The sequence below is a fragment of the Asparagus officinalis genome, chromosome 2 (assembly GCF_001876935.1).
Source record: "Asparagus officinalis chromosome 2, Aspof.V1, whole genome shotgun sequence".
Lineage (NCBI taxonomy): Eukaryota > Viridiplantae > Streptophyta > Magnoliopsida > Asparagales > Asparagaceae > Asparagus > Asparagus officinalis.
Genome location: NC_033795.1, coordinates 42808084 through 42821324, shown reverse-complemented (window position 1 = coordinate 42821324; position 13241 = coordinate 42808084). Strand labels below are relative to the sequence as shown.

At 39.4% G+C, this 13241-nt stretch overlaps 1 protein-coding gene across 1 annotated transcript; it reads right to left on the bottom strand.

Moving 5' to 3' along the window:
* LOC109831115 (cation/calcium exchanger 5) lies at positions 1623 to 12712 on the bottom strand. Its single transcript, XM_020398455.1, is given in 4 exon segments — positions 1623 to 3078; positions 12155 to 12381; positions 12384 to 12517; positions 12519 to 12712. Coding segments are annotated over 4 exon segments (1332 nt in total). The 3' UTR covers positions 1623 to 2301.

The following is a 13241-nucleotide window of genomic DNA, read 5'->3' as shown; positions in this document are numbered from 1 at the left end:
CTTGATATAAATTAGAACTAACTTGGTATAAATTAGAACTAACGTGGTATAAAATAGAACTAACTTGGTATAAAATAGAACTAACGTGGTATAAATTAGAACTAACTTGGTATAAATTAGAACTAACATGGTATAAAATAGATAAATTAGAACTAATTTGTTATAAATTAGAACTAACGTGATATAAATTAGAACTAACTTGGTATAAAATAGAACTAACGTGGTATTTCAGTGACAAGGGGAAAAAAGAGAAATATTATGGATGATGTTGGCAGCTTCTTACAATAGAAGGCAAAATTCGTAAGCCAGCTTGATTTCAACTAGCAAAACTATGGCAAACATTAAAGAGCATATTTCAACCAGTAAAAGAAACTTTGCTTCCCAGAGGGGACTGAAATAAACTTATAATTCTTTTCAACATAATATATTAGCACTCAGAATGATTCATTGATGACTTAGCTTTCATTTCAAAGCTCGTGAAAGGAACCAAAACCAACAAACATAGAACTAATAAATCTGCATATATCAAATTTGAAATCTGCTCGTGATGTAAATGCATTGATGACATTTAGTTCTAATACACTGGAGTTGGAGCAGGTGGTCTCTGCAGACCATCATGATCGGAGCGGCGGCGATCGCGGGCTAGGCGGGTGGCGAGCTCCAGCTGCAAGCTCGGGTGGAGGAGAGGAGGAGAGGGAAACGCTGAACTTAAGGCGGAGAGTGGCAGCGACGAACTCCGGCGTAGTCGAGGGTGAGGCGGGGAGCAAGAGAGAGAGAGATGAGAGAGAGAGAGAGAGATGAGAGAGAGACATGGTTCTTGAATAGGAAAGGGGCGCAGTAAACGAGTACAGTCCCATCAAAGGGGTAAGTTCGTAACTTCCCATGGGCTTTTTTTTAAAAGTGATACTTTAGGGTCTCGTCACAAATACTGTAGGTATTTGGAGCTTATCCACATGGGGGAAAATACAAGGGGGCTGGTCACATGAAGTTTTTGCTTTTAGGGCATTGACACATTTTTCCCTTTTTTTTAAGAAGATAGATTAAAAACATTATCCTTTTGCCAGACGCCAGACGATAACGTGCGCTTTGTGTCCTTAAATATCCTATGGGCGTTGGCCCATTGGTTTGGAATTTGAGGCTGGATTTTATGACCAGCGGATATCATTTTATGATGAGTGTTTAAAGATTAGCCATCTTTTCTCGCTCACTTTTTTTCCTCATCTTTTGTGTGTTTGAACGTGACACTTACTTGTTTACATTTGTTGTCACGCTCAGTTAGGCATGGAAATGATTTAAGATTAATGCACAAGTTATGGATTGGGCCTAAAGGCCCATTAAATATCCATAACTTTAATCAAATACCTGAACGAGCATCATCGGTAACATTGATTATTTACCGTAATCGGGGATTAGGTGCCAGTTTCATATAATTGCGGTCGCCGTAGCTGCTGTCACACCTTTTTTTTTTTTTTTTTTTTTTTTTTTTTTTGGTTTAATCAGGTAACCCATTCATCTTCGTTCATGTCCACGACTCGAAGTTCGTTGCTACAATCCGAACAATTTTCGCTAGAAATCATTATTGGAATGTAGATTTCACTGAACAAGCGAACAAGGATAATTTGAAAAATACATCATCTTTAAATAGCTTTCAGCAACTAAAGAACCAAATCCAGATCACTGTTTGTGTACCTTTAATCGTTTACATCGCAATTGCTGAAAATGAATCGATAATCTCGTCACCATGTAAAAAGGGTATATACAACAAAAGAATTACAAACTTCAGAATTTATTCTGAAATATATATATATTGATCTTCTTCCCCTAAACCTATTTATCGGTTAGTCCAGTGTACACTTCTCATGAATACAAGTATCCCATCAAATGCTTCAGCATTCAAAGAATCCTCTTTCTCCAGGTTCGTTTAAAATCACTCGCCCGGAGAAAACCATCCAATGAAGAAAAACAAACTCTCGAGATGATAAGTAAATTGCCAGAAGCATACATAATGGCTTTTGTGCTTCTGATCTTTAGTACATAGGGTTAATTGCGGACAGACCCATGTAGTACTATTGTTGCAAATAGGCCCTCTGACTGAAACGTCTACTCTTTCACCCAGTGAAAGAGAAACTTGTCTTCTGACAAATAGACACCTGAGGGTAAAAGAGCCAAAAAAAATTCACTCAGGGGTTATATCTGCAGCAATAGAGCTACAGGAGTGTTTGTATGTAATTAGCCAATGGTATAGAGGGTATATCCACAGTTAACCCCAGTACAAAAATGACTTAAAAGTATCACTCTTTCTCAACCTGCGAATCTGGCAATAGCTAAGCTCACAGCAGTAAACAAAACATAGAGGCCAACAAGACAGAACCCCCAAAACCTAGGGACGCGAAACCTGAACCAAGTAACAACAAGAAGTGAACCCATCAAGCTCAACAAGAGGAACACAAAGGCAACCACAATGCCAACATGGAACCTGAGCTCATAAGCTCCAGGATAAGCTTTCGCAGTCTCTATCACCATCGCCGAGCCCAAACCAATCAGCATGTTAAACATGGGGCCAACAAAGCAACCGGCCATTGCCATTGCAGGCTGGCCCGCCTTTGCCAGTGCCACATCAGCAACAATATCGCCGACTGAATTCCCCCATGCTAAAACAGTGAGCCCGAGGATTGCAGGTGGGAGGTCTAGGATGGTCCCTACTGCTGCAAGACAATTGAGAAGCTCACCTGCCATTGTTGATATCCAAAAGACACTCATCACAAAGGCGACTAAGGTTGTAGCTGTATTTTTATTTTCGCTGTCTTTTTGTTGGGGTTCATTCTCGAAAAAGAAATGGGCTACTCCAAGACTAAAACTTATGAAGAGAACGACAGTCCAGAGAGGAAACTGAGAGTGTGGAAGGATGAAGACAATTTGGGTATCAACTGGGACAAAAGAACTAAGAGAATATAGTATCAAGAGAGGGCACAAGCAAATGTTGGCTGATGTGTAAAATCTGCTATATTCGGAAGGTGATACTGATGGGATGGTAAGCTTCAAGATGATTGTTACTGGAATTTCCCAAAGCCTTGAGATCTGTTGAGAAGTAGAAAAAAAATTAGAAGCAAGTCAAAACACTTTAACTTGACTTGTCCTGCACGACAACAGAATAAATAGAACAAGCGTAGAACACTATTTTCGATAGAAATGTGTATGAGATAAGAAAACTCTAGGTCAGATGGAGGGAAATTGGATGTCTATGCCAATTTAAACATGATCTATGCGATATAATGAGTAAACTCTGTACATCTAACTCTTCACTTACATGATAACCGCCTTATCAAGTACCTTATGCAAATATTATGCATATTTAGTTCCAATGTTCAAAAACAAGGTTTTATTACGCATGCCGTCCAAAAACGAGTAATGATTAATCAAGTTATGCGCCGATTAATTGGATCATACGGAATTATGCATTTTTGAATTTTTCTAACATATATTATTGTTCATCATATATTAAAATATATATAATTCATGAAAAATAGAAAATATACTGAGAAAAATACCAACAAATATGCAACTGAACAATCAATAACTAGTTAACTATTCAGAAATTTAATCCATAAATCAAAATTAATTAGGTAATCAATTAAAAGTCATTAAATTAAACACTTAAACTAAAGCTAAAAGTTCATAAACTCAAAAGAAATCATCGACCGCTCTAATGGGGAAATAGGCTTCGTTGGAGAGCTTCATGGAGTGTAGGATAGCTTCGTTGAGAGTTGGAGAATGTCCGAGATCATCAATGAGTGTCGACAATGGCAGGTGACGGTCGAAGAAGATGTTTCACCGACTCGCAAGTTGTGATTTTGGGAATGATCAGAGGAGAGAGAGGAGAGACCAGGTTTAAGGAGGAGTTTAGGACTAAGGGTGGAAGTGAACCGAATAATTATAAACAGTTCGATTATTATTCGTCCAGATATTCAATCAAGTTCGATTCGATCGTTCATTTATTACTAAACAAATAAGTTTTAATATTCGGCTTATAAATGAATAGAATTTAACCAAAGGTACATTCAATTCGGTTGATTATTAACTATTCGATAATTTTTTACATTTTAGTCTTATTAATTGAACTTATTGTAACCACTACCTATCTAAACCTTTATTTACAACTATTACCCCATATAAATACTACTTGATAGAATCCAGGGCTAACTTCTTTTCCCTTTTCGCCTCCAGACAGATCTCTCTCTCTCTCTCTCTCTCTCTCTCTCTCTCTCTCTCTCTCTTAAACCGATGTCTTCCCTCACCTCTCCGCTCTCTTCCCCTCACCGACGGATCGGCCACGCTCTCCGACCTCTTCCCCTCGCTGGCGGAACCCTCACGCTCTCTCTCAAGCTCCACTCTCTTCCCCCTCGCCGAATCGAGCGATTCAACGCACTTCAGTCCCCTCGACTTCACCATTGGTGTCGCCGTCAATCGCTTCCTCCTTAAACCCGATGAAACTCCACTGGCGTCGCCTCTACCTCTCCAACCTACGACCCCTTCATCAAAATGTAAGTTGAGGCTTAAAGTTACATTTTTTCTTGATTTTTAGGGACGAAAGGGCGAGATTTTGTAATGCAGTCTATTACCAATCATGATGAGTTACTTCTTGGGTTGTTATATTGAGTAGGATACTATATTTGTTCTCCTGGTAGTTTGTTACTTGCTAGAAATGATAAAAGGTAGGAATGCTACAAATGTAGTTAGGTCTTTAGTAATTTTTTGACCAAGAATAGATAGCACCTATTAATATCTCAACTAGGTAGGCCATAGGTAATCAAACTGACCTGCCCTGATGGATTTCCTAGTTCAATTTAGTCCCTGCAAAATTTTTCTTTTCCTTTCTAGTTATGGTTTGTCTATCTAGATCAGTATGTAAATGTAATTCTTCCTTCATGGAGAACCCAGTATACAAAATCACTTAATTATGCATTCTACTGCAGTCTTGAGATGAAATAAAGTTATAGGAGGAAATAATTTCCTTGTGTCAGTTTAAGTGCTTGGAGACAATAGGGAAGTAAATTGTTCACAAAGATTAACCTTGATTGCAGTAGCTTGTGCAGGAAATAAGTTTGATTATTTACATGCCCTCTGCAAATAAGCAATGATCTTTATTAAAAAAAAGTAGATGTCTGTTCAGCATACTTCTACATTCCAGCTAATCAATCCGCATACTATGTCAAGGACATATGTTTACTATTCAACATTTTTATACTCATTACTTATTGTAGTGTAGTTTATGGCTTGAGTGTTTGTTAGCTCTACCCTTGGTTATGAGACTTTGCAGAGTTGTACTGGTTAAGCCAGAAGCTCATGATTCATGATGCTAGTAATATGTAGACATTAAAAATAGTTCGCAATTTTAGAATTTTTATCATGATTTATATGTTAATTTTGGTCTTTTTAACTTGATTTTCAAAGTTAATATATTAATTACACTAATATGAATCCATATTAATAGACTTTTGGTAATTTTTATTGTTACAGAATGTCATCTCCCGTGATGAATCAACAGTGACTCTCAACCTACATCAATATCATCTTCTCCTGATCCTACTGCTGTTGTTGCTCCTCAAGTCATAGACACAACCTCTGACGGTACTACAAATATTGAGGGGAATACAAATCCTATTCAAGCAAAGAGAAAAAGAAAAAAGACTTCCGAGGTATGCGATAACTTTGTTGAATTCGTTCGCCTAATAAAGAAAAAAGGTGAAAATGTAACCATTGCTAGCATGACTTTGCTTATAATTCAACCGGAACAACATCACATCTGAAAGCATATTTAAACAATTGCATTGCTAAGAAGTTGAATGATCAAAGACAAAAAACTCTTAACTTTCAACGAGATGGCTCTACTATCGAGCATTCAATTATGTTTCCACCTAGTGGCAAGTATAACCATTTAAAAGTTAAGAGAGGTATTAGCTCATTGGGTCATGATGCATTAACATCCATTTACAATAATTGACGAAGGGTTTGTACTCGCAATGAAGACTATACAACCTCACTTTGATAAGATTGGACGGAAACAATTAAAAGATAATTGCATGACAGTCTTTGTTAGCAAGAAGAATAAGTTCAAGCAACAACTTAAAAGCATGGATAGAGTAAGTCTAACAACCAATCTTTGGAAGTCTAAAAACCAAAAAATCGAATATATGATCATTACTTGGCATTATGTTGATAACATCTGGGACCTACAAAAGACTGTCCTTAGTTTTGTACATGTGCCGCCTCCTCGTCGTGGTATTGATGTTGCTGATGCTATGCATAAATGTTTCAAAGATTGGGGAATATAAAATCAAGTGTTTACTATATTAGTGGATAACGCATCCTACAATGATGTTTGTTTAAGAAACTTGAAAATCATTCTTTCTAGAACTAGAAAATTGATTTGTGATGGCAAGTTGTTTCAAGTAAATGTTGTGCTCATATTCTTAATCTTCTTGTTTAAGATGGGATAAGTGTCACTGCACCAACAATTGAAAATGTGCGGGAAAGTGTCAAGTTCATCACTCATAGTGAAGCAAGACTTAGAACATTTTCAAGTGTTGTTCAACATGTACGCAAAATTAAAAATTTATTATAAGTGCTAAATTTCATACTTTTTCTATTGAAATACTAATAATTTGTTTATGTTTATGTTTCCAGTCGTTCTGGTGCATTTACTGTTATTGCTTCTATAAACATAGTGGCTAAATAATCCCACCGTGTTACATAATGCAAATATTGTATAATTGTTCCATTTTCAGCTATCGTCCGATTAATCATTAATCAATTTTTCAAAAAAGGTATATCAAACTCTGGAATGAATCATTTCATCACTGAATATTCGATTCTTCAACTTCTATTAGCATAGATCCATAATAACTCTGAATTTTGCATGTCTTGCATATTCTCAATGTGCCTACTCGTTAGAATTCAAGATATTTGATGTTGATCACTACCATGAAGTTTAAATATGCATTCCAAATGTACAAGGAAAGTGAGTCTAGTTATGATTGCATGTCAGAACCTGAAGATTGGTATAAAGTAGAGAAGATTTACAAATTATTGGTCGTCTTTAATTCAGTAACTAATCTAATTTTCAGTAGTGATTATCCTACTTCTAATTTATATCTTGTTGGAGTCAATAAGATTAAAGAAGTTATAAAGAAGTCGCTACTTGATAATGATTTTTGCATTCAACAAATGGCTAGTATAATGCAAGACAAATTTGAAAAATATTACGGTGAATGCAATTTATTGATGGTAGTAGCTTCTATTATGGATCCTAGATTGAAAATGCATGGGGTGCAATTTTGTTATTCAAAAATATATTCAGAAGTAGATACTTTGAGAAATATAGAAAAACTAAAAGAGGCCTTGAAGGAGCTATATGATGAGTACACGAGTATAAACTGTTTCCTATCTTTGACGGAAAGTTCCTGGAGGATATTACCCATAATATTCTTAAGGATAACCTGGCAGACTCCAAAGGATATACGAGTATAAATTATTTTCTACATTTGACGAGAAGTTCCTGAAGGATATTATTCATAATATTCTTAAGGATAACTCGGCAGACTCCAACGGGTATACGAGTATAAACTATTTCCTACCTTTGACGGAAAGTTTCTGAAGAATATTACTCATAATATTCTTAAGGATAACCCGACAGACTCCAACAAGTATACAAGTATAAACTGTTTCCTATATTTGACGGGAAATTTCTGGAGGATATTATCCATAATATTCTTAAGCATAACCCGACAAACTCCGACGAGTACACGAGTATAAATTGTTTCTCCTATACTCCGATAAGTATACGAGTATAAACTGTTCCCTACCTTTGACGGGAAGTTCCTGGAGGATATTACCTATAATATTCTTAAGGATAATCCGGCAAACTCCAATGAGTACAGGAATATAAATTGTTTCTTCTATACTCCAACAAATATACGAGTATAAATTGTTTCTTACCTTTGACGGGAAGTTCCTGGAGAATATTCTTAAGGATAATCTGGCAACCTCCAACTGATATACGAGGCTAAACTGTTTTCTACCTTTGACGAAAAGTTCCTAGAGAATATTACCCATAATATTCTTAAGGATAACCCGACAAACTCCGACGAGTATTCGAGTATAAACTGTTGCTCGTTTCCTCCAACCGATGCACGAGGCCAAATTGCTCCCTTTCCTCCAACCGGTGCACGAGGTGAAACTACCACTTTACTCCGACGAGTATACGAGTATAAACTGATGCTCCTTTCCTCCAACCGGTACACGAGGCTAAACTGCTCCCTTTCCTCCAATCGGTGCACGAGTTAAAACTACCCCTTTACTCCGACAAGTATACGAGTATAAACTGTTACTCCTTTCCTCCAACCGGTGCACGAGGCTAAACTACTCCCTTTCCTCCAACCGGTGCACGATGTGAAACTGCACCTTTACTCCGACAAGTATACGAGTATAAACTGCTACTCATTTCCTCCAACCGGTGCACGAGGCTAAACTGTTCCCTTTCCTTCAACCAGTGCACGAGGTAAAACTATTTCCTATCCTTCAATTGGTGCACGAGGCTAAACTGCTCATACCCTCCGACTGATATATGAGGTTAAACTGCTTCCTACGTTCTTAATCCAAACGCCTCAAATGGCTAGGGATAGAAGAGAAATCTTAGCATTAAGCCTAAGAAAAATTCCTCGATAATTTACCATGCTAAGGGCAAGAGCATGACTAGTCCGACTCAAACGACAGTTGGTAAAAACAAAGCAAGTCCAATGATAGCTGAGGGTTTGCTAAAAATCCTAATTGGCGATCGTTAGCAGCGACTGAATAATTTAACATCGTCGAGTTCGATTGGAAGGCGCCTCGCTCCGTCTGCACGGTGATCATTTTACAAGTCTTCATATCCAAAGTATTCCAAACACCATGCGACCTGATTCAGGTCTGAAAATTTTGAAGGGGGTCTTGTAGGCAATAAAAATTATCTTTATCTCTGCATAACAACTTGGAACAGGCAGAAGAGCTCAAGGGTCCATCTATGGTAAGGCAGGCTGACTCCCCTAGGGTCTAGCCGACTTAATCCTTATTCTAGCCGACTCCCTTATGGTCTTGCCGACTCAGACCTCTTGAAGTCGATTCGAATGTGGCCGAGACCCTGAGTCGAGACCCCTTTGTCGACTCGAAGGTCGGCCTTTGTCGACTTGACGACTCCCTTAGGGTCCAGCCGACTCAGTCCTCTTGAAGCCGACTCAAATGTGGCTAAGACTCCCTGTGTCGACTCGCCCTTACCTCAAAGACTTCGAGACGATACCTCAAGCCGAGACCTCTCGTGTCGACTCGAAGGGCAACCTTAGTCGATTCGAGAATCAAGAGACCCCGAGCCAAGACTCATTTGTCGACTCGAATGTCGGCCTTAGTCGACTCGAGATCCGAGACCCCGAGACCCCGAGTCGAGACCGTTTAGTCGACTCGAAGGGCGGGATTAGTCGACTCCCCTTTCCGGAGTTGACTCACCAAGAGCCCCTTCGCTTCGAAGACCAAATGGCCGAGACCTTTCATGTCGACTCGAAGGGCGGTGTCAGTCCGCCACACGAGACGACGCCCCTGTGTCGACACGAAGGGCAGTCTCAGTCGACCCGAAACAAAGCGAACCCATCCAGCTCGCCAGCACGAAGGCTCGAGCTTGTCTAAAGACTAAGCTCACCTACAGACCTAAGCGTCAGCTCGCCTGAACGCCTAGTCAAGCTCACTTGTCTGTTGCCCACTTGGAGTATGGGAAAAGTCACATCAAGGGTCACATCCCATAGCTAAAGAGCATGGCGCTCCTCACTTAGGCTAGGCATGGCCAGAACTCTCCTAATAGCCATTGATAGCTACAAGAATAGGGTAGCTAGCAGACTACAAGAATAGGGTGGCTGGCAGACTACAAGAATAGGACGGCTGACAGGACCTCCTAGATAGTCACATCCTACAGCTAGGGAGACAGTCTACTAGTGATCAAATCCCACAAATCAAGGGATGTCTCATGTCATCCCTTGCCTATTTAAGGCCACCTTCAGCCAACGTGAAAGGAATTGATTGGCTGCCTAGTTTTGGTTGGCTAATCATCCCACTTTCGAAGGTTAAACATTGGCTCATTTTGCTAAAGGCTTCCTTTGTTGAAGAAGACTCGTCTGAATTCTCAGACTTGAGACTCTCAAGCTCTTAGCAAACTCTTGCATAGAAGCTCTCTCCAAGCAGTCGGCTCTCCAAGCAGAGGCTTCTGTCGGCTGGTAGAACATTCTTAGCTGCAAGCTTAGATTGTTGAGATAAACTCGATCTAAACTTTCAGATTTGAGGTTAGCCCTATCTAAGCTTTCGGCATTGATATTTCTCAAGCTTGGATAATCGAACTCAACCACACCGAAGCTTCTACTGCGTACTAAAGCTCAACCGTAACTTCGATCGTACCGTCCAAGGGAAGCAAACTCGACACGAACACCGAGGAAGGCGTCCTATCGCTACCGAAGAACCCATATTAAACAAGAATGGTCATTCCCTTGTCCTCTGTTGTAAACATTGATCATTAGTTTGTAATAAGCCAATCTTATAAATACAAACGACCTCTCATCGGGAAGTCAATTTTTACACCCAACACTAGCCTGCTTGGCTGAGTGCAGGATAATATAGGTTCAGATCCTAGGTCATAGCTTGCCTGAAACATGATCAAATGAGTTCAGTTACGGGAGTCTGGCCTGGCTTATTTGACTCAACGAACGAGGATAAAAGCTAAATCAATTAATGGATATTAACAACTTCAGCAGTTTGTAAGACCCCTTAACAGGTTCTTTGTTTAAAGCTACAGTAGTTTCCTTAATATTAGACACACTCCTATGAATGATAATTGTCTCCATTTAATGCTGCCTATTGCTTAAAACCAACATTTTAGGCAATATGACAAAGATGTCAAACAACATATTGGACAATGCTTACAACATGTAAGGAGGTCATAATTCCAATTTTCAGACTCATTTACGGACATATGGTTTTGTGCATTCTTGAAGTGCAACTTTCATTGTGAATTTCAGCAAAACTAATGAGACAACTTTCGGTTAAGGATCACAATGTGATTCTTCTAGAAAAATTGGAGACAACTATTACAGCAGTCACTAGAAATAGAGTTGAAGAACTATATTGATGCTCCATCTTGGTCATGTCATAAACACCAAGAACATCGTCTACTGATGTGTATAGGTGATACACTGATACTTCAACAGTTCAACAACAATTTGGCATGCAAGAAACGACTAAGTGTCCAACGCCAATACGTCTTGTTCCTTGCATCACAGGTATACGAGCTGGCTTTCCTTCATACTAGCTAAAGCCCTTAAAGATAAACCATCTTCAACATATTCAATTATACATTAAATGCAAGGAAATTTTAGTTGTAAGATAAAGTTATATTTAATTTTATTTCCTTTTCTACATATGAAGGTCTACAAATTTTAATATAATCCAAACGAGCCTCGCATAGAATAAAAGGTCAACTAATTTAGCACTTATCCTATCGTAGAGAATATTATGTCCTTCTGCACTAATTCAAATAAGTCCTTAACATATCAGGATGCATAGAAGGTTTAATATAATTAAGAGTCTTAACTTCAAATTTAATTTAACCATTTCCTTTTTGTGAAATAGTCCAAATATAGAATCCGAACACAATTAAAATCATGAGAAAAGGGTGTTGCATGCTTAGGGATTAAGGTAATAAAAAGTTACAAGGGTTGAATTTTTTTTAACTTAACGCGCTGATGTAAAAGGTTGAATTTTTCATGTGTAGCAAGTGCAATTTTTATAATAAGATGAATGCAAGTATGGAAGTACTATTTCAAATATTTTTATATGTGTTCTTCTCTTATAACTCAAAAATGCTTAAGTAAAAGGTCAGACTTGTCTACAATTCAAAATCATTAACTATTCCCTCCCTCCCTCCCTCCCTCCCCTCTCTCTCTCTCTCTCTCTCTCTCTCTCTCTCTCTAGCTTAAATCTGCTGATGCAAAAGGTTGAATTTTTCTTATGTATATCATGTACATTTTTCTAACATTGATGCAAATGCCCATAAAAACATCGGGAACGTTGAGGAACTACTACGTACCTTTCCCATCATCCAAAACAAGCTCCACCGATCCCCAACCACTTCTCTACCATCTCCACCCTCAACCTCCGCCGCCGACTTCTCCACCAACCCCATCTCCACCTCCTCCACTTCCTCCTCCCTCCTCTTACAAGCATCCGTACTCCCCAAGTCCATCCAAAACAAAAACCACACAAAAAACACATACAACCCAACAAACCCCACCCCCTGCCACAAATACATCTCCCACTCAAATACACATAGAACATCACCAGCACCGCCACTAAATAACAAACATTCCGAATGAATAGAGGCAGATCCAAAGGGAAAGGCGTGGCGATGATCGAAACCGAATTTATGACGAAGGCGCCGGCGGAGAGGATGAGCAAGGTCGGTGCGGGGCTCGTCGCAGCGGAGGGTGGCGACGGAGGAGAAGAGGTCGGGGGCATCGTTGCCGAGGGCTAGGAGGGTGACAAGGCTGTTAGGGTTAGGGTTAGGGTTAGGGTTTGAGAGGAGGAAGAAGAGGACGATTGAGATGAGGAGAGGGGGGAGGAGGAGCTTCGAGCTCAAGAGCCCCATTTGATTCGATGAAGAGAGGGCAGTAAGTTTCAGTAGATGCGGACATTGACCAGAGCTTGTTTTTGGGGTGAACTTCAATTTGGGGTTGCTACTTTCTCTATAGGACAAATTTTCGATTTAAACTTATTTAATTTTTTTATTAAAAAATTCGACCCAATCCATTTTTTATTATCAAAACCGACCTATTTCGTGCCACGTCAGCAGCGTGGCCACGAAATGTATCGGGTTTTTTTAAATGACGCCGCTAAATAGTCGGGGTTGCCAACCCCGACTATTTAGTTATGTCGGGGTTTAGCTAAGGGCAAGCTAAATTAGTCGGGATTTCCAACCCCGACTAATTTAGGCCCCTCGCTAATTGGTCGGGGTTGGAAACCCCGACCATTTGGCAGAGAGGTAGGCGTTGTTTATTTTGCTATGACAAAATAATCGGGTTTGGGAACCCCGACCATTTTGTGGTCGTGCACAAAATGATCGGGTTTCCCAAACCTGACCATTTGGCAGACACTTTCAGCTGAAAATAGCTGGAAAT